Here is a 26577-nt window from a genome sequence, read left to right as displayed (position 1 = left end):
TTATAACACACTGGTGAGGCCTCATCTGGAGTCCTGTGTGCAGTTTTAGTCTCCAGGCTACAAAACGGACATAGCAGCACAAGAAAATGTCCAGAGAAGAGCGACTAGGCTCATTCCAGGACTATAACAACAACAACAACATTTATTTCTATAGCACATTTTCATTCAAAAAGTAGCTCAAAGTGCTTTACATAATGAAGAAAAGAAAAATAAAAGACAAAATAAGAAATTAAAATAAGACAACATTAGTTAACATAGAAAAAGAGTAAGGTCCTATGGCCAGGGTGGACAGAAAAAAAAAAGCTCCAGTAGGCTGGAGAAAAAAAAATAAAATCTGTAGGGGTTCCAGGCCACGAGACCGCCCAGTCCCCTCTGGGCATTCTACCTAACATAAATGAAATAGTCCTCTTTGTAGTTAGGGTTCTCACGGAGTCACTTGATGCTGATGGTCATACAGACTTCTGGCTTTTAATCCATCCATCATTGTTGGAACATCACGGTGCTTTGAGTAGATGGTGGTGGCGCAAGCCACCACCAAAAGGACACCGTAAAAGGAAACAGAAGAGAGAGTAGGGGTTAGTACAGATTTTAGAGCCACCATGAATAGTTATTATAATGAACTGGATATACAGAGTATCAGTATTTAATTTACAGTGAAGTTATGAGAAAGCCATGTTAAAGTAATGTGTTTTCAGCAGTTTTTTAAACTGCTCCACTGTATTAGCCTGGCGAATTCCTACTGGCAGGCTATTCCAGATTTTAGGTGCATAACAGCAGAAGGCCGCCTCACCACTTCTTTTAAGTTTTGCTCTTGGAATTCTAAGGAGACACTCAGTTGAGGATCTGAGGTTACGATTTGGAATATAAGACGTCAGACATTCCAATATATAAGATGGGGTGAGATTATTTAAGGCTTTATAAACCATAAGCAGAATTTTAAAGTCAATCCTGAATGACACAGGTAACCAGTGTAGTGATATCAAAACTGGAGAAATGTGTTCGGATTTTCTTTTCCTGGTTAGGATTCTAGCAGCTGCATTCTGCACTAGTTGCAAACGATTTATGTCTTTTTTGGGTAGTCCTGAGAGGAGTGCGTTACAGTAATCTAGTTGACTGAAAACAAACGCGTGAACTAATCTCTCAGCATCTTTCGATGATATAAGAGGTCTAACTTTTGCTATGTTTCTTAAGTGAAAAAATGCTGTCCTAGTGATCTGATTAATATGCAATTTAAAATTTAGATTACAGTCAACAGTTACCCATCAGCTTTTTACCTCCATTTTGACTTTTAATCCTAATGCATTCAGTTTATTTCTAATAGCCTCATTGTATCCATTATTGCCAATTACCAAGATTTCAATTTTCTCTTTATTTAACTTGAGAAAGTTACTATTCATCCATTCTGAGATACAAGTTATACATTGTGTTAGTGAGTCAAGAGAATTGGGGTCATCAGGTGCAATTGATAAATACAGCTGTGTGTCATCAGCATAGCTGTGGTAGCTATAGGGGATGAGTTATGAAGAAAGATTAACAGAGCTGAGCCTTTACAGTTTAAACAAAAGATTAAAAGGAGACCTGACTGAAGTGTTTAAAATTATGAAGGGAATTAGTCCAGTGGATCAAGACTGATATTTTAAAATGAATTCATCAAGAACATGGGGTCACAGTTGGAAACTTGTTAAGGGTAAGTTTTTCACAAACATTAGGAAGATTTATTCACAAAGAGAACCATAGACACTTGGATTAAATGGCCAAGTAGTGTGGTGAACAGGAGGACTTTGGAGGCCTTTCAGAACTCGGCTTGATGTTAATTTTGGAAGAATTAAGTGGATAGGACTGGTGAACCTTGTTGGGCTGAATGGCCTGTCCTCATCCTGATTGTTCTAATGTTCTAATGTTCATTGACTAGGTTTATCTACCATAATGACTCACCACATGTTGGCCCTTCCATTTATTTTATACGACCCCCATTGCACGGCTGCCCTCGGGTACGAATTGGGATCCTAAGGTGGTTCGTCGTGTGGTGGGTGCGACAATGTGCTCTGTTATCAGTGCATGCTCCCAGCTCCCAACCACCACCACCATCTGAAACCCTAGACAGGTGACCTCCATTGAACTCATTCTGGGACTTCTACAATGCGGCTGCACTAGTGAGGATTTAGGTGTGTGAATGAATTATTTTGTGTTTTATATCTGTGATTCATTTAGATCACTTTGAAGGGATTTGTTTTCACTTTCACATTAAAGAGTCTTTTTCTATTGATCAGTGTCAAAAAAGTCAAATTAAATCCACTGTGTCTCAGTACTGTAAAACTTCAAGGGGGTGAATACTTTTTATAAGCACTGTAGATAAGGCAAAAAAAAGTCATTATAGTGCTAGATAAATCGATCAACCTTTACTGGTCCCCTGTGGGGATATTAAACACTACTAGAGTTTAAAAGTTGACTGAAAAGACCTGAACATTTAATAAAGCCGCAGAGCCGGTCCTTACAAGGTTCCTATTAAAGCTTTTCAGACTTTCACTCTCTGCCTTCCCCCAATAAAAAAAACAGGTCACTTTTGGATTGTTAAAAAAGGCCTTTCAAATTAAAAATGTACATCTAGCAGCAGCGCTCTTACTACTGCATTCTCTTTACCCAACTAGCTACAAAACGCCACAGTAAAAGGCGGACAGCTAATTGGTCACTGTGGGTTAAACAAATGTTGTAGGCTTTGCTTTGTAAGGCTTGGGGTGTAAAATCGACATAAAGGATTGAGGTGGAAGCTACTAAACACTCGGCCCCAATGTCACTAATTGAGAGCGTATGCTGTTAGCAGGCATGGCAGGGAGTGGGGTGGGACTGCAGCTTTAGGAGGGGGCCACTAAGCCCTGTTGACATTCATATTTAAATGTAAAATTCTTCCGTAGTGTTTCAGTCTTTGGACAGGCTGGTCGAGACATATTTAACTTGTACTCAGTGTTACATTGATGGCTGTCATTGAAAGGCTACTAGGAATAAAAGTCAGAATTAGAATTAGGATAAGAATCACATTTATTGGAATTTGTCCCAAAGTAGAGTTACATGACAAACATGCGCACAATTGATAAGTACACACCTCAGATAATCAGTTCTCTCTGGATCGGTTCGCAGCTGAGCAGGGCCGGATTTTCCTATAGGCTAACTAGGCTTCAGCCTAGGGCCTCAAGATCAAGAGGGCCTACATTCAAATTGTTAGCAAAATTTTATTATCTGTCATGTAATTTACAAACTTAAAAATGGAAGGTGAAAGGGCCTCATAAGTGGAATAGCCTAGGGCCTCTTTTCATATAAATCCGACCCTGCAGCTGAGTGTGAAGCGGCTTGGATGGGAATCAGCACCTCCAAATCCGAGACCATGGTCCTCAGCCGGAAAAGGGTGGAGTGCCCTCTCAGGGTTGGGAGCGAGATCCTGCCTCAAGTGGAGGAGTTCAAGTATCTTGGGGTCTTGTTCACGAGTGAGGGAAGAATGGAGCGTGAGATCGACAGGCGGATCGGTGCGGCATCCGCAGTGATGCGGGCTCTGCATCGGTCTGTCCTGGTGAAAAAGGAGCTGAGCCATAAGGCAAAGCTCTCAATTTACTGGTCGATCTATGTTCCTACCCTCACCTATGGTCATGAGCTATGGGTAGTGACCGAAAGAACGAGATCGCGAATACAAGCGGCTGAAATTAGTTTCCTCCGCAGGGTGTGTGGGCTCTCCCTTAAAGATAGGGTGAGAAGCTCAGTCATCCGGGAGGGGCTCAGAGTAGAGCCGCTGCTCCTCCGCATCGAGAGGAGTCAGATGAGGTGGCTCGGGTATCTGATCAGGATGCCTCCTGGACACCTCCCTGGTGAGGTGTTCCAGGCACGTCCAACCGGGAGGAGGCCCCGGGGAAGACCCAGGAGACGCTTGAGAGACTATGTCTCTCGACTGGCCTGGGAACGCCTCGGGATTCTCCCGGAAGAGCTAGAAGAAGTGGCCGGGGAGAGGGAAGTCTGGGCATCTCTGCTCAAGCTGCTACCCCCGCGACCCGACCTCGGATAAGCGGAAGAGAATGGATGGATGGATGGCATACAAAGTGCAAGGCAGTGCAGGAAATACTGAATTACTGAAATGCAGTATCCTCCATAATATATGGGACAAAGACACATTTTGTTTTCTTGATTTACCCCTCTGTTCCATAGTTTAAAATTAAAAATCAAACAATTCCAACGTGATTAAGCATGTTCGGGCTCTGTCGATACTTGGATGGGAGACCAACCAGGAAAAGCTTGAGTTGCTGCTGGAAGAGGTGTTGGCGAGGCCAGCAGGGGGCGCTTACCTTGTGGTCTGACTGTGGATCTCAGTGCCCCAGGGCAGTGATGGGGACACTGTTCTGTAAAAATGGCACCATCCTTCAGATGACTTGTAAAACCGAGGTCCTGCCTCTCTGTGATCATAAAAGATCTCTGGATGTCCCTTGTAAAGAGTAGGGTGCATCCCAATGTCCATGCTAAATTGCCCCCCACAGCCTGCATGATTCTGGCCCCCTAAACATCCCCTGTTTCTAACTGACTATCTCTCTCACCACTTCACCACCTTACAGCTAATGTGTGATGAGTGTACTGGTGCAAAAATGGCTGCCGTCGCATCAAGCTGGTGGATGCTACACATTAGTGGAGGTTGAAGTGGCTCCCCACTCATTATGTCAAGCACTTTGAATAGTGAGAAAATTGCTATATTTAAATATTAAGAATTATTATTATTAGGAGTAGTATAGTTGTAGTAGTAGTAGCAGTAGTAGTATTAAAATGCACATTGCAGACTTCTTTTAAGGTATTTGCATACTTTTCTTTCACACAAATTTTTGACACAGTCCCCCCATTTTAGAGCACCATAATGATTGGGACAATTGGTGTCACAGGTGTTTGTGATTCCTCAGGTGGGTTTCATGGCTTCATAAGACACCTCGGCCTGCTTCTACCCTTTGCAGTCTATAGTTGCCATTCTTCATCAAGAAGACAAGAGCTGTGCCAATAAATGTCAAAGAAGCCATCATGAGGCTGATAAAAACAAGAATAAAACAATCAGAGACGTCGGTAAAACCTTAGGATGACCGAAATCAACTGTCTGGGATATCATAAAGAAGAAAGAAGAACACACTGGTGAGCTCAGTAATCACAAAGGGGCTGGTAGGCCAAAGAAGACCACCACTGTTGATGACAGAAGAATCCTTACTATGGTGAAGACCCCAAACGCCTGTCTGACAGATCATGCACAGTCTTCAGGGGGCCGATGTGGACGTGTCAGAGACGACTATCAGCAGATGACTTGATGAACAGAAATACCGAAGACACACTGCAAGGTACAAACCACTAAAACAGGAGGACCTGATTACAGTTTGTGAAAAAGGACTTGAAAGAGCCTTCAGAATTCTGGGAAAAGGAGTTGTGGACAGATGAAACAAAGATGAACCTGCATTAGAGTGATGGTGAGAGCAAAGTGTGGAGACGAAAAGGAACTGCCCAAGATCCAAAGCACACCACCTCATTTTTTAAACAAGGCTGTGCTGGGGGTGTTATGGCTTGGGTGTGTATAGCTGCCACAGGTTCTGGCACACTTCTGTTCATTGATTATGGAACTGCTGGTGGCAGTGAATTCTGAGGTGTGTAGACTTAATTTGCACTAAATGCCTCCAAACTCAGTGGATGGAGCTTCATCTTACAACAAGGTAGCAATCCCAACATACCGCTCAGGCAACAAAGGGGTTTTTCAAAGTTCGAAAATGGAAAACTCTTGAGTGGCCAAGCCAATCTGATGAGAGGATCTTTCCATCTGATGATTCTAACACTCAGTTATCCAAGATGACTAAGCATGGATGACCTCCATGCATCCACTTATTCACATTCTCACTTATTTGTTCATCCATTTACCGATTTCCTCCATCTATCTCTGTCCACACACCTGCTTAGTGATTTGTTACCTTTCTGTCCATTTATATGCTCTTCCTTCCATGTCTTAGTTTATTCTTTTATATGGGCTTCTTATCCTTTATCCATCTACAGTTAGGTCCATAAATATTTGGACAGAGACACCTTTTTTCTAATTTTGGTTCTGTACATTACCACAATGAATTTTAAATGAAACAACTCCGATGCAGTTGAAGTGCAGACTTTCACTTTAATTCAGTGGGGTGAACAAAACGATTAAATAAAAATGTGAGGCAACTAAAGCATTTTTTTCACACAATCCCTTCATTTCAGGGGCTCAAAAGTAATTGAACAAATTAAATAACTGGAAATAAAATGTTCATTTCTAATACTTGGTTGAAAACCCTTTGCTGGACAGCAATGACAGCCTGAAGTCTTGAACTCCTGGACATCACCAGATGTTGGGTTTCCTCCTTTTTAATGCTCTGCCAGGCCTTTACTGCAGCGGCTTTCAGTTGCTGTTTGTTTGTGGGCCTTTCTGTCTGAAGTTTAGTCTTCAACAAGTGAAATGCCTGCTCAATTGGGTTAAGATCAGGTGACTGACTTGGCCATTCAAGAATTTTCCACTTCTTTGCTTTAATAAACTCCTGGGTTGCTTTGGCTGTATGTTTTGGGTCATTGTCCATCTGTATCATGAAACGCCGCCCAATCAATTTACTGCATTTAGCTGGATTTGAGCAGACAGTATGTCTCTGAACACCTCAGAATTCATTCGGCTGCTTCTGTCCAGTGTCACATCATCAATAAACACTAGTGTCCCAGTGCCACTGGCAGCCATGCACGCCCAAGCCATCACACTGCCTCCCTCCACCGTGTTTTACAGATGATGTGCTATGCTTTGGATAATGAGCTGTTCCACGCCTTCTCCATACTTTTTTTCTTGCCATCATTCTGGTAGAGGTTGATCTTGGTTTCATCTGTCCAAAGAATGTTTTTCCAGAACTGTGCTGGCTTTTTTAGATGTTCTTTAGCAAAGTCCAATCTAGCCTTTCTATTCTTGAGGCTTATGAGTGGCTTGCAGCTTGCAGTGCACCCTCTGCATTTACTTTCATGCAGTCTTCTCTTTATGGTAGACTTGGATATCGATACGCCTACCCCCTGGAGAGTGTTGTCCACTTGGTTGGCTGTTGTGAAGGGGTTTCTCTTCACCATGGAAATGATTCTGCGATCATCCACCACTGTTGTCTTCCGTGGACATCCAGGTCTTTTTGCGTTGCTGAGTTCACCAGTGTTTGCTTTCTTTCTCAGGATGTACCAAACTGTAGATTTTGCCACTCGTAATATTGTAGCAATTTCTCAGATGGGTTTTTTCTGTTTTCGCAGTTTAAGGATGGCTTCTTTCACCTGCATGGAGAGCTCCTTTGACCGCATGTTGTCTGTTCACAGGAAAATCTTCCACATGCAAGCACCACACCTCAAATCAACTCCAGGCCTTTTATCTGCTTAATTGATAATGATATAACAACAGACTTGACCACACCTGCCCATGAAATAGCCTTTGAGTCAATTGTCCAATTACTTTTGAGCCCCTGAAATGAAGGGATTGTGTTCAAAAAATGCTTTAGTTGCCTCACATTTTTATGCAATCATTTTGTTCACCCCACTGAATTAAAGCTGAAAGTCTGCACTTCAACTGCATCTGAGTTGTTTCATTTAAAATTCATTGTGGTAATGTACAGAACGAAAATTAGAAAAACGTTGTCTCTGTCCAAATATTTATGGACCTAACTATATGTTCTTGAACATTTCATTACTCTGTGCTTCTTGACACCCTTCGTCTCACTTGTTTATGTATCCATTCATCTGTCCATTCACTTTGAGGTACTTCTCCGAACTTGCTAATGAATATTAATATTCCCAGCCGTTCATTCATTAATGTGTGGTTTCTTGTTGTCTATCCATCCATCCACTTGTTAATGTATTCAGTCCATTCACTTTCCTGTTCCAGTTGTCCCACTTAAGTCATTTGTTTCTCATCTGGCTTGCTTTTCATTCACTTCCATATGCTTTAATCCCATAAGGACAGCTTCTCCACTCCAAGAGGAAGGCGCTATATGGCACATTCCAGGGCTGCATTTCTGATCACAGGAGTAAAAATGTACCATGGATTAGAGTTGGGTGACATTCATAAAGTAAGGAAAAGCTAAATTGTGAGAAATGCAACTTGTGCCCTGCTCTCTGGTGTCTGTTGATGAACAGAGAAGAGGCAACTGCCACCTACCCCATAATGGAAATGTGTTTTTTTGCATATTATGGAGAACCTGTTATACTATGTGTTTTTTTTTATTTAATGTCACTGTTCTCTGTGCCCACTGTTATGGACTCATTCATACAGGCAGACCAAATATGGTACACAGGGGCACAGCATCTTCATTTAGAATTGCTGAGCCAAACACAGGATTAGATAGCCACAGACAACTGGACAATTGAATAGTCAGCCTAAAGACAGAACAGTATATTTCTGTCTTCTGTCAGTACACTATTTTCTTTCCTTGTTGGGAGAATGAGAACTGTATATAGGCATTGTGCTATTCCTGTATTTTTTGAAGGTGGGGCTGGAATCCTTCCTGTCCTTGTTTGGAACCAGAGAAACGCACCCTGCACACAGAACAACTGAATATAAGGATGGACACCTACAGCCAACACTTTGAAGCTTCCGGGTGAAAGAGTATGTCTTCCATTCGAGGCCGAGCAGAAGATTATGTCTTCTGTCTGGCTAAAATCCTTTCAGCATGGCAACGAAAGATGGCAGGCTGCGTAGGTCGAGCCTCCCACATTGCTCGACATGTCTGTCATAAGCTTCCCGTTTGTAATGCCGCGTGAAAACGTCAATAAAGAGCTAGAATTATCCTAACTTGTCGTGTAAGCTTATAACCGTCATTTTGTATGCTGGGTGGGATAATGCTTTTTTTTTTTATTTTTTTATTTTATTTAAATTCAGGTTATTAAAATGCTGCAATTGAAAAGAACACCCTTCCAGAGAGCTAATGCCTCTTAAGGAAACTGCAATCCAAAAATTAAGGAATAATTGAAAATGTGGTGTCAGTTTATGCCTGGCTCGTTTTTGGGATAACGTGAATAAATATTTTGGTTCAACATCTGCCCATCCCTCTCTTTTCCCCCCCCACCATGCAAATATTCTTCCACTCTGAAGCAGCCATTTCTTTCCCAACAAGCTACTGACTAATCGCAAGGCTGAGCTGCAAAATGCAAAGTGGGAACATGTTTACTTAGTGTCTTTAGGTGCCATTTTTCTTCCTTATAAGTTTTGCTTGTCAGTCTGAAAAACCAAAAAAATGCACTTTCCTGTTTCTACCTGCAGCCTTGCGAAAGCAGACTCGGGAAAGGCCAAGCTGAGGTGCAAGTAAGATTGGCATTTTTTCATTGTCATTATTTTGCAGACTGACATAAAAAATAAACGACAGGAGCCCTCACCTGTGCCCGCAGTGAAAAACTCATCCTTTCATCAATCCATCCATTTTTATTAACCTTCTAGAATAACAGTGCACCAGTCGGTCACAGAGCCATTCAGCCCCACTCTTTCATACTTGCTGAGTTTAGAGTCACCGATTAACCTTACAATGGATGTCTTTTACATGTGGGATAATACCTGGAGACACCCCTAAAGGAAGCAACCTCTGGAAAGGATTTAGGGGGTTATGCTGACATAACATTTTCATCATCTAAGCAATGCACGGAAGCAATTAAGGCAAATAAAATGTTAGGTTATGTCATAAAAAATTGTTGAATATAAATCAAGGGATGGTATGCTCAGACTATATAATGCACCGGTGTGACCACATCTGGGGTCCTGTGTGCAGATCTGGTCACCATGCTACAAAAAAGAAGTTGTGCAGAGGAGAGGAAGAAAGTGAAGCCAGTGACTGAAGGACATTTCTTACTGTGACAGAATCATAGAATTAAACCTGTTTAGTCTCGAGCAGAGGAGACATAATCTTCTTCAAAAAAGGCATTAATGAAGTAGACCTCCTGTGTCTTAAGTACAACTTGGATAATCAAAAGAAATCTATCAGAATTACATTCACTGGCCACTTTATTAGGTACACCTTACTAGTAGCGAGTTGGACACCCCCCATTTTGCTTTCAGAAATGCTGTAATTCTTTGTGGCGTAGATTCAACAAGGTGCTGGAAACATTCCTCAAGGATTTTGGTCCATATTGACATGATAGCATCACACAGTTGCTGCTGATTTGTCGGCTACACATCCATGATGAGAAACTCCTGTTCCATCACATCCCAAAGGTGCTCTACTGGATTGAGATCTGGTGACTGTGAAGGCCATTTGAGTGCAGGGAACTCATCGTCATGTTCAAGACACCAGTATGAGATGATCTGAGCTTTGTGACATGGCACGTTATCTTGTTGGAAGGAGCCATCAGAAGATGGGCACACTGTGGTCATAAAGGGATGGACATGGTCACCATCAATATATTTAAACAATGCTCAATTGGCACTAAGGGGCCCAAACTGTGCCAAGAAAATATCTCCCACACCATTACACCACCACCACTACCACTAGCCTGGACAATCGAATCAAGGCAGGATGGCATGTTGTTGAGGCCAAATTCTGAGCCTACTATCTGAAAGTCACAGCAGAAATCGAGACTCATCAGACCAGGCGATGTTTTTCCAATGTTCTATTGTCCAATTTTGGTGAGCCCTTGTGAAATGCAGCCTCTGTTGTCTATTCATAGCTGACAGAAATGGCACCAGGTGTAGTCTCCTGCTGCTATAGCCCACCTGCTTGAAGATTTGACATGTTCTGCATTTAGAGATGCTCTTCTGCTTACCTCGGTTGTAAGGAGTGGTCATTTGAGTTACTGTTGCCTTTCTATCAGATCGGATCAGTCTTGCCTTTGTCCTCTGGCATCAACAAGGCATTTTCCTCTAGAGAACTGCTGCTCCCTGGATATTTTTCCATTTTTAGACCATTCTCTGTAAACCCTAAAGACGGTTGTGCATGAAAATCCCAGTAGATCAGCAGTTTCTGAAATACTCAGACCAACCCGTCTGACACCAATAACCATCATCTTTCTTCCCCATTCTGATGTTCGGCTTGAGCTTCAGAAGGTCATCTTGACAATGTCTACATGCCAAAATGCATTGAGTTGCTGACATGTGATTGGCCGATTAGATATTTGCATTAATAAGCAGTGAATACATGTACTTAATAAAGTGGCCAGTGAGTGTATGTTACATAAAAGATTTCTCTGTATCTCATATTACTAAAAGTGTAGATGATTAATTAAACATCCGATGATAACAAGAGTTCAACAAATGGAGTCGCCACCGATCATTAAAAAAAAAAGGTGGGCTCCAAGGCAAGTTAAGAATTTCATCAACCCAATAATATGAAAGGAATCAATAATGAAAACCCAAAGTCAGAAAAACAAGCAAAGGAATGTAACCGGGAAGTCAATGAGTCGCAATTATCAATCCAAAATCATAAACCTAAAATGGTAATCGAAAAATACACAGGACAGACGTCATTACCCAAGAGCATTAACTAAATAAACACACGCTATTTTTTTTTTAATTCTTTTTCCACAAATTTGGATTCAAAATGTCTGCCAAGACAATCTTTAAACCAATTGACTCCTTGAAGTCGCAACTCCTAAGGCCACATCACTTGCAGTCAGGACCCGCATCATGACAATAGGATTTGAATTAGACAAATAAAATGACGTAGTGGAACAACACTAATAAATTAGAAGTTCCTCAAAAATTATGTAAACAATCTAATTTTTGTTTCAGAATCAGAATCCCTGCGTGCAGATTCCCTAATCATCCGATATTTGAAAACTTAGAAGTGACTAATTTTTGAAATCTTTGGTTACAATCTTGGACTATTATTGACTGTCCCTTATCTCCTAGTCCCTCCACCTAAAAAATTTCATTAATTCATTTTTTCAGTCAGTACACATAGTGCTACTTACCCATGACATTTGTAGTGATGGTGGAAGAAAAATTTTAATATCATATTTCCGTGAAGAGCAAAAATAACAAACTTTTTGATAGAATGAGAGTCTATGCAGATCAGTGCGGGAACAAAGCAAACAATATAATAATGTCAATGAAAAAAAATATGACATTACTAATGTCACATAACGCACTTGTCAAATCATCTCTTTGTATGCTCATAATGTGAAAAATGCATGTATTTCTGTTGAAATATTGTTCAATAAATACTTCTGGAAGACGAGAGCAGTGCAAGCTGATGAAAAACTTTCTCACAGGAGTGAGTTTTAGAATGGAAGACAGCAGTCTTGACCAATGAATGAATGTAGCACAGACTTTTAAAGACCCTATATAAAATAACATGGGAGAGCTCAAATTACAGGCATCCATTGTTCATTTGTTCTGGTGTGGTGTGATGTGGTGTGGTGAGGTGGGTCTTGACCAGCCTGGTCAGTCTCTCTCTGTGGGCATGAGTTTTGGGAACAACTATGTTATTATAAAAATGAGGTGAAATCAAATAGAAAAATGACCAAAACTCCACAAAATGAATCAACACGGTGTGTCTGCATAATGTATCATTTGTAACATTCATGTTTGTATTATTCAATTTGTATTCTTTAACAAAATCAAAGTTATCTTGGTTCTAGTTAACATACATTATAATAAATGAAGTGCCAACATAAAGTCCTGCGAGGCCAGGGTTAAATGGTGGGATTGGGGGAAGCTCTCGCACAGTGCTCTTAGCAAGGGGACAGTTAAAACAAAGATAAAAGACATCTATTCTGTGAAACTTTTTGTTTCAAACAATGAAGCAGTGTTTTGGAAATTAAGAAGTGCGAGAAATGGTTTGTTGTGATTATTTAGCAGGCATGAAAGGATGTGTGAGTCCGTGGGAAGTCCCACACAAATGTGTGTGCGTGTGTCTATACCATTCATGTCACATAAATAATGTTCTACCAGAATTCCCCAATCTTAAAATGATCAAAGCACATTGGGATCAGTGGCGCCTGCCCGCCTGTTCTCAGAATACGCGGGAGTGGCCCGCTGAGAATTAAAGTCTTCGATATTTTATTTCATAGTCACACTGTAAGTGATAAGAACAGCATGAAGGTCACATTTGGAATTGGATCTAGAATGCTGTACCTACTTTAATCAAATTAAATCTAGAAAATAATAAAGTGTACACACTAGGTGCTTTTTTACAGTGCATTAACAGCAATACTTATCACGTGTTGTGTCATAATATTTAATAATCTTTATTACTATTAACTGTAAATGTTAATGACTGTGACCATTGCAGCTACATTACTTTTAGCCTCTTGCTGGAAATCTCCTGCCCTTGTCTCCCCTGCTATCTGGAAGTCTTCATTTTACAATCTTGTCAATAACTCTTTTGGCTCTGATATCCGTAACTGGCTCCATGCTATTCGATTAGTAAACTGCTGGTTGGGGTTTGCTCCGTGATGTAGTTTTTTGTTTTCCCTGTACACTGTTCCTCGTTTATATTTCTCTTTTTTGTTTACTTCGTCTTGCTTTCCGATGTATTGTGTGTGCCAGTTTACTCTCCGACTCCTTTTTATTTGTTTGTGTTTTCTCACATGGTGTGGGGCGAGTACATGCTGGTGTGGGTGTGTTTGTTCATATATAGCTCCGAATCAGTTATTTCTGTTAGTTTTCTTTGGCTGTATTCCTTTACACATCATCAATAAAACTCTGATTGCAAAAAAAAAAAACTCACATTGTTATTTCATTTACAATAATTTCATAAATGATGTTATGCCAGCACAGCTTTGTATTCAAATTATTAGCATGAGAGTTGCTAAGGGGCGTGGCTTGTGATGTCATCCCTACCACGACTATTTAAGATGGCCTGGCAGAGACAGAATGGATAATCGTATAAAGCCCTTCCCAAATCCTACTAGTTGTAGAGAGAAAGGAATTTAAGACTATTCTAGTCAGAATATTTTTTAGCAGTTTATTGTACGAGTTTGACTTTGGGTTACTGTTATGCTTTGCTTTGTAATTTCATTTTTTTGCTCACTTTTTTTGAGATGATTTAACTATTTTTTATACTTAGTTATAGATTTATGGGGCCAGAGAACCCATTTTTGTTATGAGTTTTTTGATCAGTAATCATTTTCTAATTATTAGCTGTTGCTTCTTTGTCCGACATTGCCAGAGTTTTGCGAATTTTGGTCATTCTTTTGCCGCGTCTTTAGTTCTATTTTTCACATCATAGCATTGGTGCTAAACTTCCCTTCACCCAAAGAATCTAATTTTTATATCATTTACTTCATTATGTGTGCTATTCAAGGCAATGATGTATTTGGGCTGTTTTTGTCATTATATTATTTATTTCCAGGCAGTGCCATCTTGTCACCGATCATAATTTGACCTTGTGTTGGTTTAATGATACAGTGGGTAGCTTCTGCTGCCTCACAGTTCCTGTGTCCCTCCTGCCAAGGCATCGTCTGTGTGGATTTTGCACGTTGTCTCAATATCTGGGGATCTGGGGAGTTTTACATCCCACGTTTCTGCTAACGTTCGATTCCTGCCTTGTTTCCTGTAATGCTAGGGTATGCGCGGATCCCTGAATCTCTGGGATGGATTAAACAGGTTTGGTGATGTGTGGATGGGCCGGTAAATGATTTCCCAACTGTATATGTGCATGATGCAGTCTGGATTTTCTCATCCATGATGAAGCAATACTCAACAGTGTATCTCAGCGCAGTTCCATGTTTTTGCATAGCAGCATGAAATCTTCTTTTGATGTGTTTTTTTACCTTTGCAGGTTTCAGATCCAAAGAGGGAAGAATGATCCAACCAGCTACAAGGGCCTGGGTGACTGTTTCCGGACCATTTTACGTACAGAAGGGTAAGTGTGATTAACTTTACAAACTCTTATACGTTTTCCTGGCATTTGTGAATGTGTGGTGAGATGAAGCAATCTACCAGCTGTTTGCTGCACAGTATTATAAAGATGCCAGCCAAGTTACTTGAAGTCAGGTAGCAGAATAAACTGAAAAATATTTCAAATCTCTTACCCTATGTGTACCTTCAGCACCTTTCCTCAGTCTCCACTGGTGCTCCTCTGTCGAGCACGTTCCCATAAAGCCTGCTTCTTAGACTCTCATTGTTTTCTAGGTGATTTGTTCACCTCCTGACCACTTTTATACTTCCCATCCTTGAAGGGCGACTCTCTAAGCATGCCTCCTATACCTTTACTCGTCCTCATGTGTCTCACACTTGGGCTTCTTCTTTAGATCGCATCACCAAAGCCTAACTGACCAATCACAACAAAGCGAAACTGACCAATCAGATTGTTCTCAGTGACTGGACATACACAGGCCTTTGCATTTTGTTAAATAGTAGATAATAATTAATGCTTACACTGTAACATAGTCTTTAGTCACATTCCCATGTCGGTTCCTCACAATTAAAGACACAGAACAACTTTATTTATTTACGTATATAGCATGTTTTCATACAAATGATGCAGCTCAGAGTGCTTTACAGGATGAAGAAAGAGAAAAAAGACAAAATACAGAAATTAAATTAAGCAATACTAATTAATATAGTATAAAAGTAAGGTCAGATGGGCAGGGAGGACAGAAAAAACAAAAAAAAACTCCAAACAGCTGGAGAATAAAAACAAAATCTGCAGGGGTTCCGAGGCCACGAGACCACCCAGCCCCCTCTAGGCATTCTACCTAACATCAATGACCTCAATCAGTCCTTGTGGTTTTCAGGCTTCACGTGGAAGAACTTGATGATGATGATGGTCATGTGGACATCTGGCCTTCAATCCATCAATGTAAGGACATCACGGTGCCCTGATCGGGTGGTGATGGCGCAGATCACCACCACAGAAAAACAGTAAAAGAACAGCAGGGAAAGTATGGGTTAGTATGGACTGCAGAGCCACCAAGAATGATGATAATTAAATGCATATACAGAAAATCAGGGTTAAACTAAAATGAAGCTATGAGAAAGCCATGTTAAAGTAATGTGTTCTCAGCAGTGTTTTAAAGTGCTCCACTGTATTAGCCTGGCGATTTTCTACTGGTAAGCTCTTCCAGATTTTAGGTGCATAACAGCAGAAGGCCGCCTCACCACTTCTTTTAAGTTTCGCTCTTGGAATTCTAAGCAGTCACTCATTTGAAGATCTAAGGTTACGATTTGCAGTATAAGGTGATATAGGATGGAGCGCAGATTATTTAAGGCTTTGTAAACCATAAGCAGGATTTTAAAGTCAATTCTAAATGGCACAGGTAACCAGTGTAGTGACATCAGAACTGGAGAGGTGTGCTCCTTGTTAAGATTCTGGCGGCTGCAATGAGTGCAGAATTGATGTCTTTTTTGGGTGGTCCTGAGAGGAGTGCATTACAGTAATCTAGCCGACTGAAAACAAAAGTGCGAACTAATTTCTCAGCATCTTGCAGAGTTACAAGAGATCTAACTTTTACTATATTTCTTAAGTGAAAAAATGACCAATCGTTGGTTGGCAATGTCTTCCTTAAAGGAAATAAGAAGGATCATGTTCCATTGGAAAATGTTTGAACAGTGCCTGGGCATCCTTCATGTTTAAGTACAGCCATTAAAAGGATTGACAGCTCCTTCAGTCTGTGTCCAAGTGCTTAACTGAAAAGAGAAGAGAGTAGAGCCGGAAGCTCCCAGAAGATGCAGTTTGAGCCTCTTGTGGTACATCAGGTCAAGTTCAGCTCATGAGCAGCCAGCAGACATTACAAGGATAACTACAGCTTGGTGCACAGCAGCACATTATCAAACAAGCACAGCCCCTGTGTGTCCTACCAACGTTAAATGTGAAAGGTCAGCACAGAAGTGGTCTACAGGACATTATATGTCCACGTGTGGCCAATGAGTACCCTGCAGTTCATTTTAAGTGCGAGTTCAGCTCATCCGTGACCAGCAGACATTATAGTTACAAGCTCGGCTCAATGTATAGCTCGGTATACTCCAAACACAGCCCATGAGTGGCCTACAGGCATGATGTGTCTTTGTGTAATCCATATGTGGTCTGTAGAGCTTTATAGGAGAAAGTTTAGTTCATTAATGACTGGCAGGCATTATACCATGGGTAGCTTGTTAATACTTGTCAGTGCATTGTAGTTAATGTACACATGCAGCCCAAAAGTGACTTTTAGACATTAAAATTGAAAAAGCAGACAATATGCGGCCTAAAGAAAACCATGCCTGTATGTAAAAGTGAAACATCTGAGCAACTTGTGGAGCATTAGAGGTGAAAGATAGCTTGTACTTGACCAGCAGACATTACAGGCACAAGTTCAATCATTGACTGCCCTACAAAACAGTTTTGACAAGAACAGCCCAATGAGCCCAATATGACTCATCAGTAGCTATAAGGGCAACTCATTAGTGTTTAACCATACAAGCACAACCCATAAGAGACTTGCTCACACAATATGTAAGAGTCATCAGTGGTCATCAGTGTAGCAGTAGCAGTTACAGAAGAAGCACATTGCACGTACCAGTCCCACATGTAGTGGTCAGCAATGCTTTATTATCACATGAGGATCCTGTGGAGTATTATGGGTATAACCATTGTAGTAAAAAATAAGGCAGTAGACAAGAAAAAGGTTTGGGGATGTCCACCCCGTATACTGAAGAATCAGCAAAATAAAAGAAGCACGTCTTTACAGATTGGAGTTCACAACTGAAGTGAACTGAACTAACAGAATGAGTCTGTTCTATAAATATGAAAGATAGGCGCAAGAGGTGGATTTAGGGTGGCCAGAACAGGAACTGACATGGCAGGAAGATGAATTCTGGGTACCAGAAGTGATGTCATCAGGCTTGGCCAAAAAATGATGTTAGTGGGTGGTTTGGTAGAGATGTCACCGAGTGGCAGGGCCTTCTGCTGAACCGCAGGTAAACAAGAAGAGAGAGGATCAGTTGCGAGAGCCAATTCCCGGGTAGGTAGGTAGGTAGGTAGGTAGGTAGGTAGGTAGGTAGGTAGGTAGGTAGGTAGGTAGGTAGGTAGGTAGGTAGGTAGGTAGGTAGGTAGGTAGGTGGGCAGGCGGGCGGGCGGGCTGGTGGGTGGGTGGGTGGGTGATTGGGTGAATAATGTTAACGCATAGTGTAGGGGAGGAACGATCTCCTCAGTCTGTCAGTGGAGCAGGACGGTGACAGCAGTCTGTCGCTGAAGCTGCTCCTCTGTCTGGAGATGATCCTGTTCAGTGGATGCAGTGGATTCTCCATGATTGACAGGAGTCTGCTCAGCGCCCGTCGCTCTGCCACAGATGTCAAACTGTCCAACTCCGTGCCTACAATAGAGCCTGTCTTCCTCACCAGTTTGTCCAGGCGTGAGTCGTCCCTCTTCTTTATGCTGCCTCCCCAGCACACCACCGCATAGAAGAGGGTGCTCGCCACAACCGTCTGATAGAACATCTGCAGCATCTTAATAAATAACACTGTTTGAGCCTATAAAGTGTCCCCCATTCTCACGTGTGTGACACCATGGATTCAGAAAGTATTCAGACCCCTTTCTGTTTCTGTATGCTTTATTATGTTCTAGATTTAATTTAAAATGGATTAATTTGTCATTCTTGACCAACAATCTACATCAATAACTCATAAAGACAAAGTGACAAAATATTTCCAAATAAGTATGAAAATTTGTTAAAAAAACAGACACTTTGACTTTGTAGAACAAAATAAAGGGTCCAAATACCTATAGGAATGAGAGATTTCAGTTTTTTATTTTTAATAAATTTGCAAATCTTTCTAAAACATGATGTCACTTTGTCATTATGGGTTATTGAGTGTAGATTGGCAAGCAAAAATGATCAATTTATCCATTTAAAATTATTTTGCGATACAATACAGTGTTTGGAAAGTGAATATGTCTGAATGTGTGCTGAATCCACTGTAAGTGGAGTTTCATTGCGTCCTGCAAAGCTTTATACTAAACATATGTAAGTGGCCTGCAGCCCTTATACTGTAACTTCAAGTGAGGTCTGAGGTCTGTTGGTCAGTATACCAATATGCTGTACCTAGTGAGCCATTTCAGTAAACTGTAAAATGACCAAAAAGTTTTGCAAAGAAGACTCATGGCTCTTCTTTTTATTACATTAGACTACTAAATAATTTGCTTGTTTAGACTATTTCAGGGTGGCATGGGTTTCCTCCGGGTGCTCTGGTTTCCTCCCACAGTCCAAAGACATGCAGGTTAGGTGCATTGACGATCCTAAATTGTCCCTAATGTGTGCTTGTTGTGTGTGTGTGCCCTGCGGTGGACTGGCACCCTGCCCGGGGTTTGTTTCCTGCCTTGTGCCCTGTGTTGGCTGGGATTGGCTCCAGCAGACCCCCGTGACCCTGCAGCTAAGATGTAATGGGTTGGATAATGGATAGATGGCTGGACTATTTCAATTATGTGAATTATTGTGCCATTACGTGGAGTGGTGACTCTGAGGCTAGGGATCTGCACTGGCAATCGGAAGGTTGCCGGTTCAAATCCTGTAAATGCCAATAGAGGCTCTGCTCTGTTGGGCCCTTGAGCAAGGCCCTAAACCTGCAATTGCTGAGCGCTTTGAGTAGTGAGAAAAGCACTATATAAACGCAAAGAATTATTATTATTATTATTTTGAAGTATAATGTGCCAGCACACATAACAGAATTAACCCATTAAGAGGATTTATACCAAGGAATATGCTGAAAATCTCCAAAGTATGAAGGAGAAGGCATGTTAATTATTTAGAGGCAGCTCTTTTAGCCCGCCATCTTATACAGTGAAAATCCAAATGTCTTGGGGAGCCCAATCTTCTTGGTTAGAGGAGTGTTGAACAGGTGTGGGTGGCAAACCAAAGCAGGAGAGTGCCATACTAGGAAGTCACGTAATGGAGCTGCTGACAGTAATCCTGCCTTTTTGATATCAGTTATGAATATTAGTAGAGTGTTGTACCGTGTTAGCCATTATGGATGCAATGAGAGGTCAAACAAAATGACAACTTTTATTGGCTAAGTAAAAAGAGTACAATATGCAAGCTTTTGAGGCAGCTCAGGCCCCTTCTTCAGGCAGTTTGCAATCCTGAGTTGTCTTGAAAGCTTTCATAGTGTAATCTTTTCAGTTAGCCAATAAAAGGAGTCATCTTGCTTGACTTCTCATTGCAGTTATAAATATTACTATTTTGGGAACTTAATATATTTATTTGAAATAAGAACAAAGAATCCTATTGTTGGTATTGTTGCTGTATTGTCAAACAAGGGATTCATCATTTACATTTTTTCACCTATGAAAGAGGTAGTGTGCTAGAGATAAAACAAATGATTACCATCAAGGTTCACAAAAAGCAAATGTGCTGCTTTGGTCATTTCTTACAAAGCCTTTAGATTGTTGAACACCTTTTTAATTGATCATGCACTCTGCATAAAAGTACAAGGAGAGGTACAAACTAGGAATGAATCCTGGAAGGGATGCCAACCTATTGCAGGGCACATTCACACACATGACTTTGGTGGGCCAATTTAGAGTCGATAATTAACCTAACCTGGATGTCTTCATGATGAGGGAGGAAGACCATGTATCTTCGGAGAAATCCAAAGCAGTCATGGGCCACACAGTAAGTAACCTCTAACCCAAACCCTATCCCTAACCCTAACCACTGTACAATTATACTGTCCTTCAGCTGATATCCAGCTGCACTACTCCATTTCTACAGATTTTACTCCCCAGACAGATAAAATTTTGCATGCATCTCCTCCACTTTGCACGTCTGTTGCACCATGTTCCTTTACTGACGTCACTTTGGTCTTCTCCGAACTCCCTCTTAGGCCATCTTTAGCTGTCATATCTGATAGGTGATCTGTCATTTCCTGCAAGGATGTTGGTAATTTTCCAATCAAGGTGATATCATCTGTAAAGTCAATGTCAGTTAGCCATCCCGTCCCCCAATTGATTCCTAAAAGGTGTGAATTCATGGCCATTTTAAAAAGGCCCCATTCAACAAGGAACAGAAGCAACAGTTGGCCCCCATACTTCTTCACCACCCATTTCAAACCAGTTTCTGTGGAGAGAAAGGCTTGAATGTTGGCAACACATTTTCCCAACTCGTGTCTTAGTATACTAAATTAAATACATGCTTTAATACAGCATCTTCACAATGTCATGTGCTTAGAAATGAAGCCCAAATAGTCTTGTGGGGGATAAATAGCTTTTATTCACAGCAGGTTCTAATTCAAGTGATGTCAGAATGGCATCCACTGATGTGCTTTTGTTAGTTGCTGACTGTGGAGAATCTATGTATAACTGTTGTTTTTTAAACATAATATTTTTAAATGACTCATAAGAAAGTTAAAATCTCTGTCAAAGTCTTAGAGTAAAACTCCTGTCTGTTTCAAACCATGATGGAAAGCAGCCATGAAGTTTTGCAGATAAATGATAGCATCATAGAATATTAAATTATTATAATAGTAATGTGTCAGCCTGGATTTATGTCCATTTTATGTTTTATAATATTAGTAAACATCTTCATACACCTATGCACTTTGTGGGTTGGAGCCACAGGGGGCAGGCCCACCCTGATATCTCTGCTGCTGGGTTCTCCCTCTGCTTTTGTAAGTAGCCCTGAAGAAAGAACTCAGCAGCAGTTCATTGTAGATTGATAGTGGGGACTTATTGTGAGATTGTTTTTTGATTTGGGATTCCTCGCATTTGACTGTTTTTCTGCTGTTTATTAGATTATATTATCCTTTCATCTAATCGAAAATCATAATAAGCCAAGTTGCAAAGTAAGAAACAGAAGCTGAAAGTTAGGAACAGGGAAATCTAAGTAGCTCTATGATACACACAATCTCAGATGATGACGCATGTAACATGCTGATCTTTACAGTGCCGTTTTGCTGACATTGGGGATCATGCACCATAGCAAGCTTCGCCTTGTCTTGGTGACAGCAGCACAAGATGGCGGTTTTCTGGGAGAAACAATATGGCAATAAAAATGATACAAAACAATTCCTAATAACTGAACACAAAGTCCATTGTAAATAAATGCCAGAATATAAATCCGTGCCACCAAATATGCATAATGGGATTTTGATATTGAGAAGGGAGTTAATAAAAACTACCACATAAAAATTTCAAACTCACTGAATCATAAGACTTCTGTTACTACTTTTTTGTACATTTTTCACTCTTACTTACTTGTATATTTATGCATGGTTTTGTCCAAAAGTATGCATTAGGCCTGGTTCACACCATGAAGCATCTGTGAGTTCTTCACATTTACAGTCATGAATCAGTAATTTGTAGGCTACTTTGAATTATATGCATGAGTCAATATAAATGCCAGTCACCAGGTGGTGCTATACTCATCATTTTTTTGTAAATGAGTGGAAAAAATGTGATTCGCCTAAGGATTAGGAGACAGGCTAACGCTGTTGCAGCGGAAAAGGAGGAACCACCTTTCCACTCATTGCCCTGAAACATTTCCACAGCGGTAGGGCCAAAGCACGTTGGATTAAGTAATACAGCTATACCGCAAAGTACCACTAGAGGCCACACTTTGCTCTCCATCACCCTGGGTTTGATTGTTGGCCTTTCCCGCGGACTGTCATTTTTACACAACCATTCCCATTACAGTAATCCCTCGCTATATCGCGCTTCGCCTTTCGCGGCTTCACTCCATCGCGGATTTTATATGTAAGCATATTTAAATATATATCGCGGATTTTTTGCTGGTTCGCGGATTTCTGCGGACAATGGGTCTTTTAATTTCTGGTACATGCTTCCTCAGTTGGTTTGCCCAGTTGATTTCATACAAGGGACGCTATTGGCAGATGGCTGAGAAGCTACCCAACTTACTTTTGTTTCTCTCTCTCTCTCTCTCTCTCGCTGACTTTCTCTGATCCTGACGTAGGGGGATTGAGCAGGGGGGCTGTTCGCACACCTAGATGATACGGACGCTCGTCTAAAAATGCTGAAAGATTATCTTCACGTTGCTATCTTTTGTGCAGCTGCTTCCTGAAACGACATGCTGCACAGTGCTTCGCATATTTAAAAGCTCGAAGGGCACGTATTAATTTTCTTTTGAAAAACAAACTCTGTCTCTCTCTATCTCTCTTTCTCTGCTCCTGACGGAGGGGGTGTGTGCTGCCGCCTTCAACAGCTTTGTGCCGCGGTGCTTCGCATACTTAAAAGCCAAACAGCCCTATGAACTCCTTTGAAGAGGAAGATATGTTTGCATTCTTTTAATTGTGAGACTGAACTGTCATCTCTGTCTTGTCATGGAGCACAGTTTAAACTTTTGAAAAAGAGACAAATGTTTGTTTGCAGTGTTTGAATAACGTTCCTGTCTCTCTACAACCTCCTGTGTTTCTGCGCAAATCTGTGACCCAAGCATGACAATATAAAAATAACCATATAAACATATGGTTTCTACTTCGTGGATTTTCTTATTTCGCGGGTGGCTCTGGAACGCAACCCCCGCGATGGAGGAGGGATTACTGTATTCGTTTTATTTTAAACCATCAGACAAGCTTATTGATACATCGCTCATCTGTTATAAAAAAAATAATTCAAACATATATATGGAGAGCATCACTAAGCTGTGGCTCAGACCACCCCTCCTGGTCATTGCAGCAAAATCCTTTCTCGTGTCTCACTCTCTGTTTCTCAGCCTGGTTAGAACTAATTAATATTAATTTTGTAGCAAGGGGTAGCCTAGTATAATGTTTATAGGTTTTAGTGGCTCAGGGAATGACAGTGTGCAGAGCTGGGCCGAGCCGCTCTCGAGCACATCTGTTTATGGAGAGCTGACAGCTTTATAGCACACATAAAATGGATCTGGTGTGAATGGTGCGAGAGCGCAGGTCAGCGACAGCGGGTGACGGGTGTGCCGTCACCTTGCAATCCAACTCCTCTCTCTCTTGATCTGTCTGGATGGACACGTGCCCTGTCCGCTTTTTTTTTTTTTTTTTATTACATGTCTTGTAAACTGCAAGTTAGCCCACACTCCATGTAATATGCATTGCCGCCCATAAACCCTGAAGAGAAAAATCTGCTTGAACGCCTTCACAGTTAATGAAAATGAGAGGGTACACTAATGCTGCAGTAAAGGCAAAGGGAGAAGATCACCTTAGTCCATCACGGGCAACCGTTCAAGTTTATCGCCACGTGTAAAGAATACTGTGAAATTCTCATTTGGATGTCTGAGTGACTTACAACAACACATTATGACTCTCTGGTGCCATGATCAGCGGGTTTGAGTAGTCATATGGAAACCTTACCATGAACCTCTGGATTCTGAACGGTGGTTTCAGCTTTGTCTTTGTCCACAAGTCTCCTTTTAGAATGATCAGGGTTGAGAAGTGGTAACTGAAGTGGCTTTCTGGGAGGGTTCCTTATTTCATTTCCTATTCCTTTTAATGGTTTTGTAAGGTGTGGTCGAACAGCAGCTCACCATTCAAATTTTTTGGCTGTCATCCATCCAAGATCATTTTTCCTTCAGCAGTGAAAGTCAGTGCCATGTCCCAAAATCAATTGACTCTCCATCTTTTCACTTCGAAACGTACTGACGTTCAATAAGAAAAGGGGAACTGAAACTGGAGGAATTGTGAAGGGACGTATTATGCCCTTTGCTTTTATTACATTTCAATTCTGATGAAAAAAACTTGACCCCATTATGTGCATAAGGAAATGCATACACTGTTCTTTGTTATGTATGGCTGTATGGATTGTTAAAATGTAAATCCCCCAATGGATGTCACTTTTGAAAAATGTAAGCCAGCTTCATCAAGTCACACACTGTTTCACCATTCCTTAAAGTCGGGTTATCTCAATGCAGTTTGCCTCTTTCAGGTCTGGTATGTGCCCTGCATTTGATATCTTCAAATCTTCATGGCTCTGAGGCTAAGAACATGCGCTGGTATCCCAAAGGTTGCCGGTTCGAATCTCCGTCACTGCCAAAAGAGATGCTACTCCACTGGGCCCTTGAGCAAGGCCCTTAACCTGTAATTGCTCCAGGGGCGCTGTACAATGGCTGACCCTGCGCTCTGACCCCAAGGGGTATGTGAAAAAAAAAACAAGTAATTTCCTTCGGAATTAATAAAGTATAATAAAATTTAAAAAAATAATAATAATAATAATAATAACACATTGAGTGCAACAGTGACAACAAGAGAATGTGTTCCTGACGCCATTCTAAAACCAGGGTGTAATTTTAATATGCAAATTAAAGACACTTTATTATTGACCTGTCAGTATTCTCTCAATCAAGTCATGTATTATAACTTCCAACATGACTATAGAAGCGATTGGGGTCGCCAGATTTGAAACGCGCGTCTCAAGTTTGAGCGCAAATTAGAAATGCCTGCAATCATGTCAAAATGACAGGTTCAGTCATCCTTCTGTTAAAACCAAATTTATCTCTCTACCAGTAACGGCGCACTGCACAATAACGTGCAGTGAATACATTTGACTTGAGCGTTCATCCTTTTTCTCTGCTTGTTTATCATTCGTTTGCTCAGAGGTTGATGCGCTTGCTGCTTCCTGAGAAGCTTTTCTTTACTTCACCCTAGTGGCCTGCTGCTTCTCTTCTTTCGTCAGCATCTTTTTGCGTTAAAACTGATTAAGTTAGTTGTTGTGTTGCAAATACTTCGTACGTTTTCTTTAATTTTTCACTTAATCTGGCACTTAAGCTTTCAATCTGCCTCAAGAATGATTAGCGAAGGTGGTAGGGAATGAGAATGGTGCCCGTACGCATGTGCTGCACGGCCACCCAGCTGCGCGCTGCTGAGAGTTGATTCTACAATAAAATAAAATAAAAATAGTAATAAAACCATCACCCTAAAAGCGGATAGTAGATGTCATGTAGTATATGTGTACCAAATTTCAAGTCAATAGGTGAAACGGTTTGCGAGCTACAGGTGATTTAAAATCCTGGACAGACAAATGAACAGCTATTATAGAAGAAGATTATAAAAAAAAAATCCTGGAAAGGAAAAGCAGGGCGACGATACGTGATCTTCTCGGAAGTTCTCCGAAGACACTTATCAATAATATCAAATAATACTCAGTCGTGTAAAGTCACGTAGCACACACAGATCCTGTGCTCTTAGCACATATACTGTAAAGCGTATAAGGACAATGTGTTCTAGATGAAACGTCAACGAATAAGCAAAGAAGAAAGAGCAGTGCGGAGAAAAGAGACTCAAAAACGTTGGAGAGAAAAAAAGGCAGATAAGAGATTATGAAAGCAGTGGAAATCGAAAGGCTCAAAAAAACGATGGCGCGATAATAATAATAATAATAATAATAATAATAATAATTCATTACATTTATATAGCGCTTTCCTCAGTACTCCACATGCAGAGAAAGGTAAAGAATATAAAAGCAGTAAAATTCGAAAGTATTGTAGCATCCCAGCCAGGTTGAAGACTTTTTGTTTGAAGTGACTGTTAGGTCCGATTGAGGGAGGGCAGAGTACAGCACGGAAGACTGATAGCAGTGCGACAGCAGCAGAAAGGCAGCAACGGCACCTCCTTAGCATGTGTTCAGCCGCACCCCTGACAACGCGAGCAGCATTATACGTCCAGAGAAAGAGATTTAACCACTCCCGGGGCCGGAAATAAAGGACAAGTATTGTTTT

General features: G+C 41.0%; 1 protein-coding gene across 1 annotated transcript in view; it reads left to right on the top strand.

Moving 5' to 3' along the window:
- Positions 1-26577, top strand: part of slc25a21 (solute carrier family 25 member 21) — a 544109-nt gene that overhangs the window by 374819 nt on the left and 142713 nt on the right. Inside the window, exon 4 of the mRNA XM_028821245.2 lies at positions 14745-14828. Coding sequence (XP_028677078.1) covers positions 14745-14828 — 84 coding nt within the window. The remainder of the gene's footprint in view (positions 1-14744; positions 14829-26577) is intronic.

Source organism: Erpetoichthys calabaricus, chromosome 16 (genome assembly GCF_900747795.2).
Source record: "Erpetoichthys calabaricus chromosome 16, fErpCal1.3, whole genome shotgun sequence".
NCBI classification, from domain to species: Eukaryota; Metazoa; Chordata; class Cladistia; order Polypteriformes; family Polypteridae; genus Erpetoichthys; species Erpetoichthys calabaricus.
This window is presented reverse-complemented; position numbering and strand designations above follow the sequence as displayed.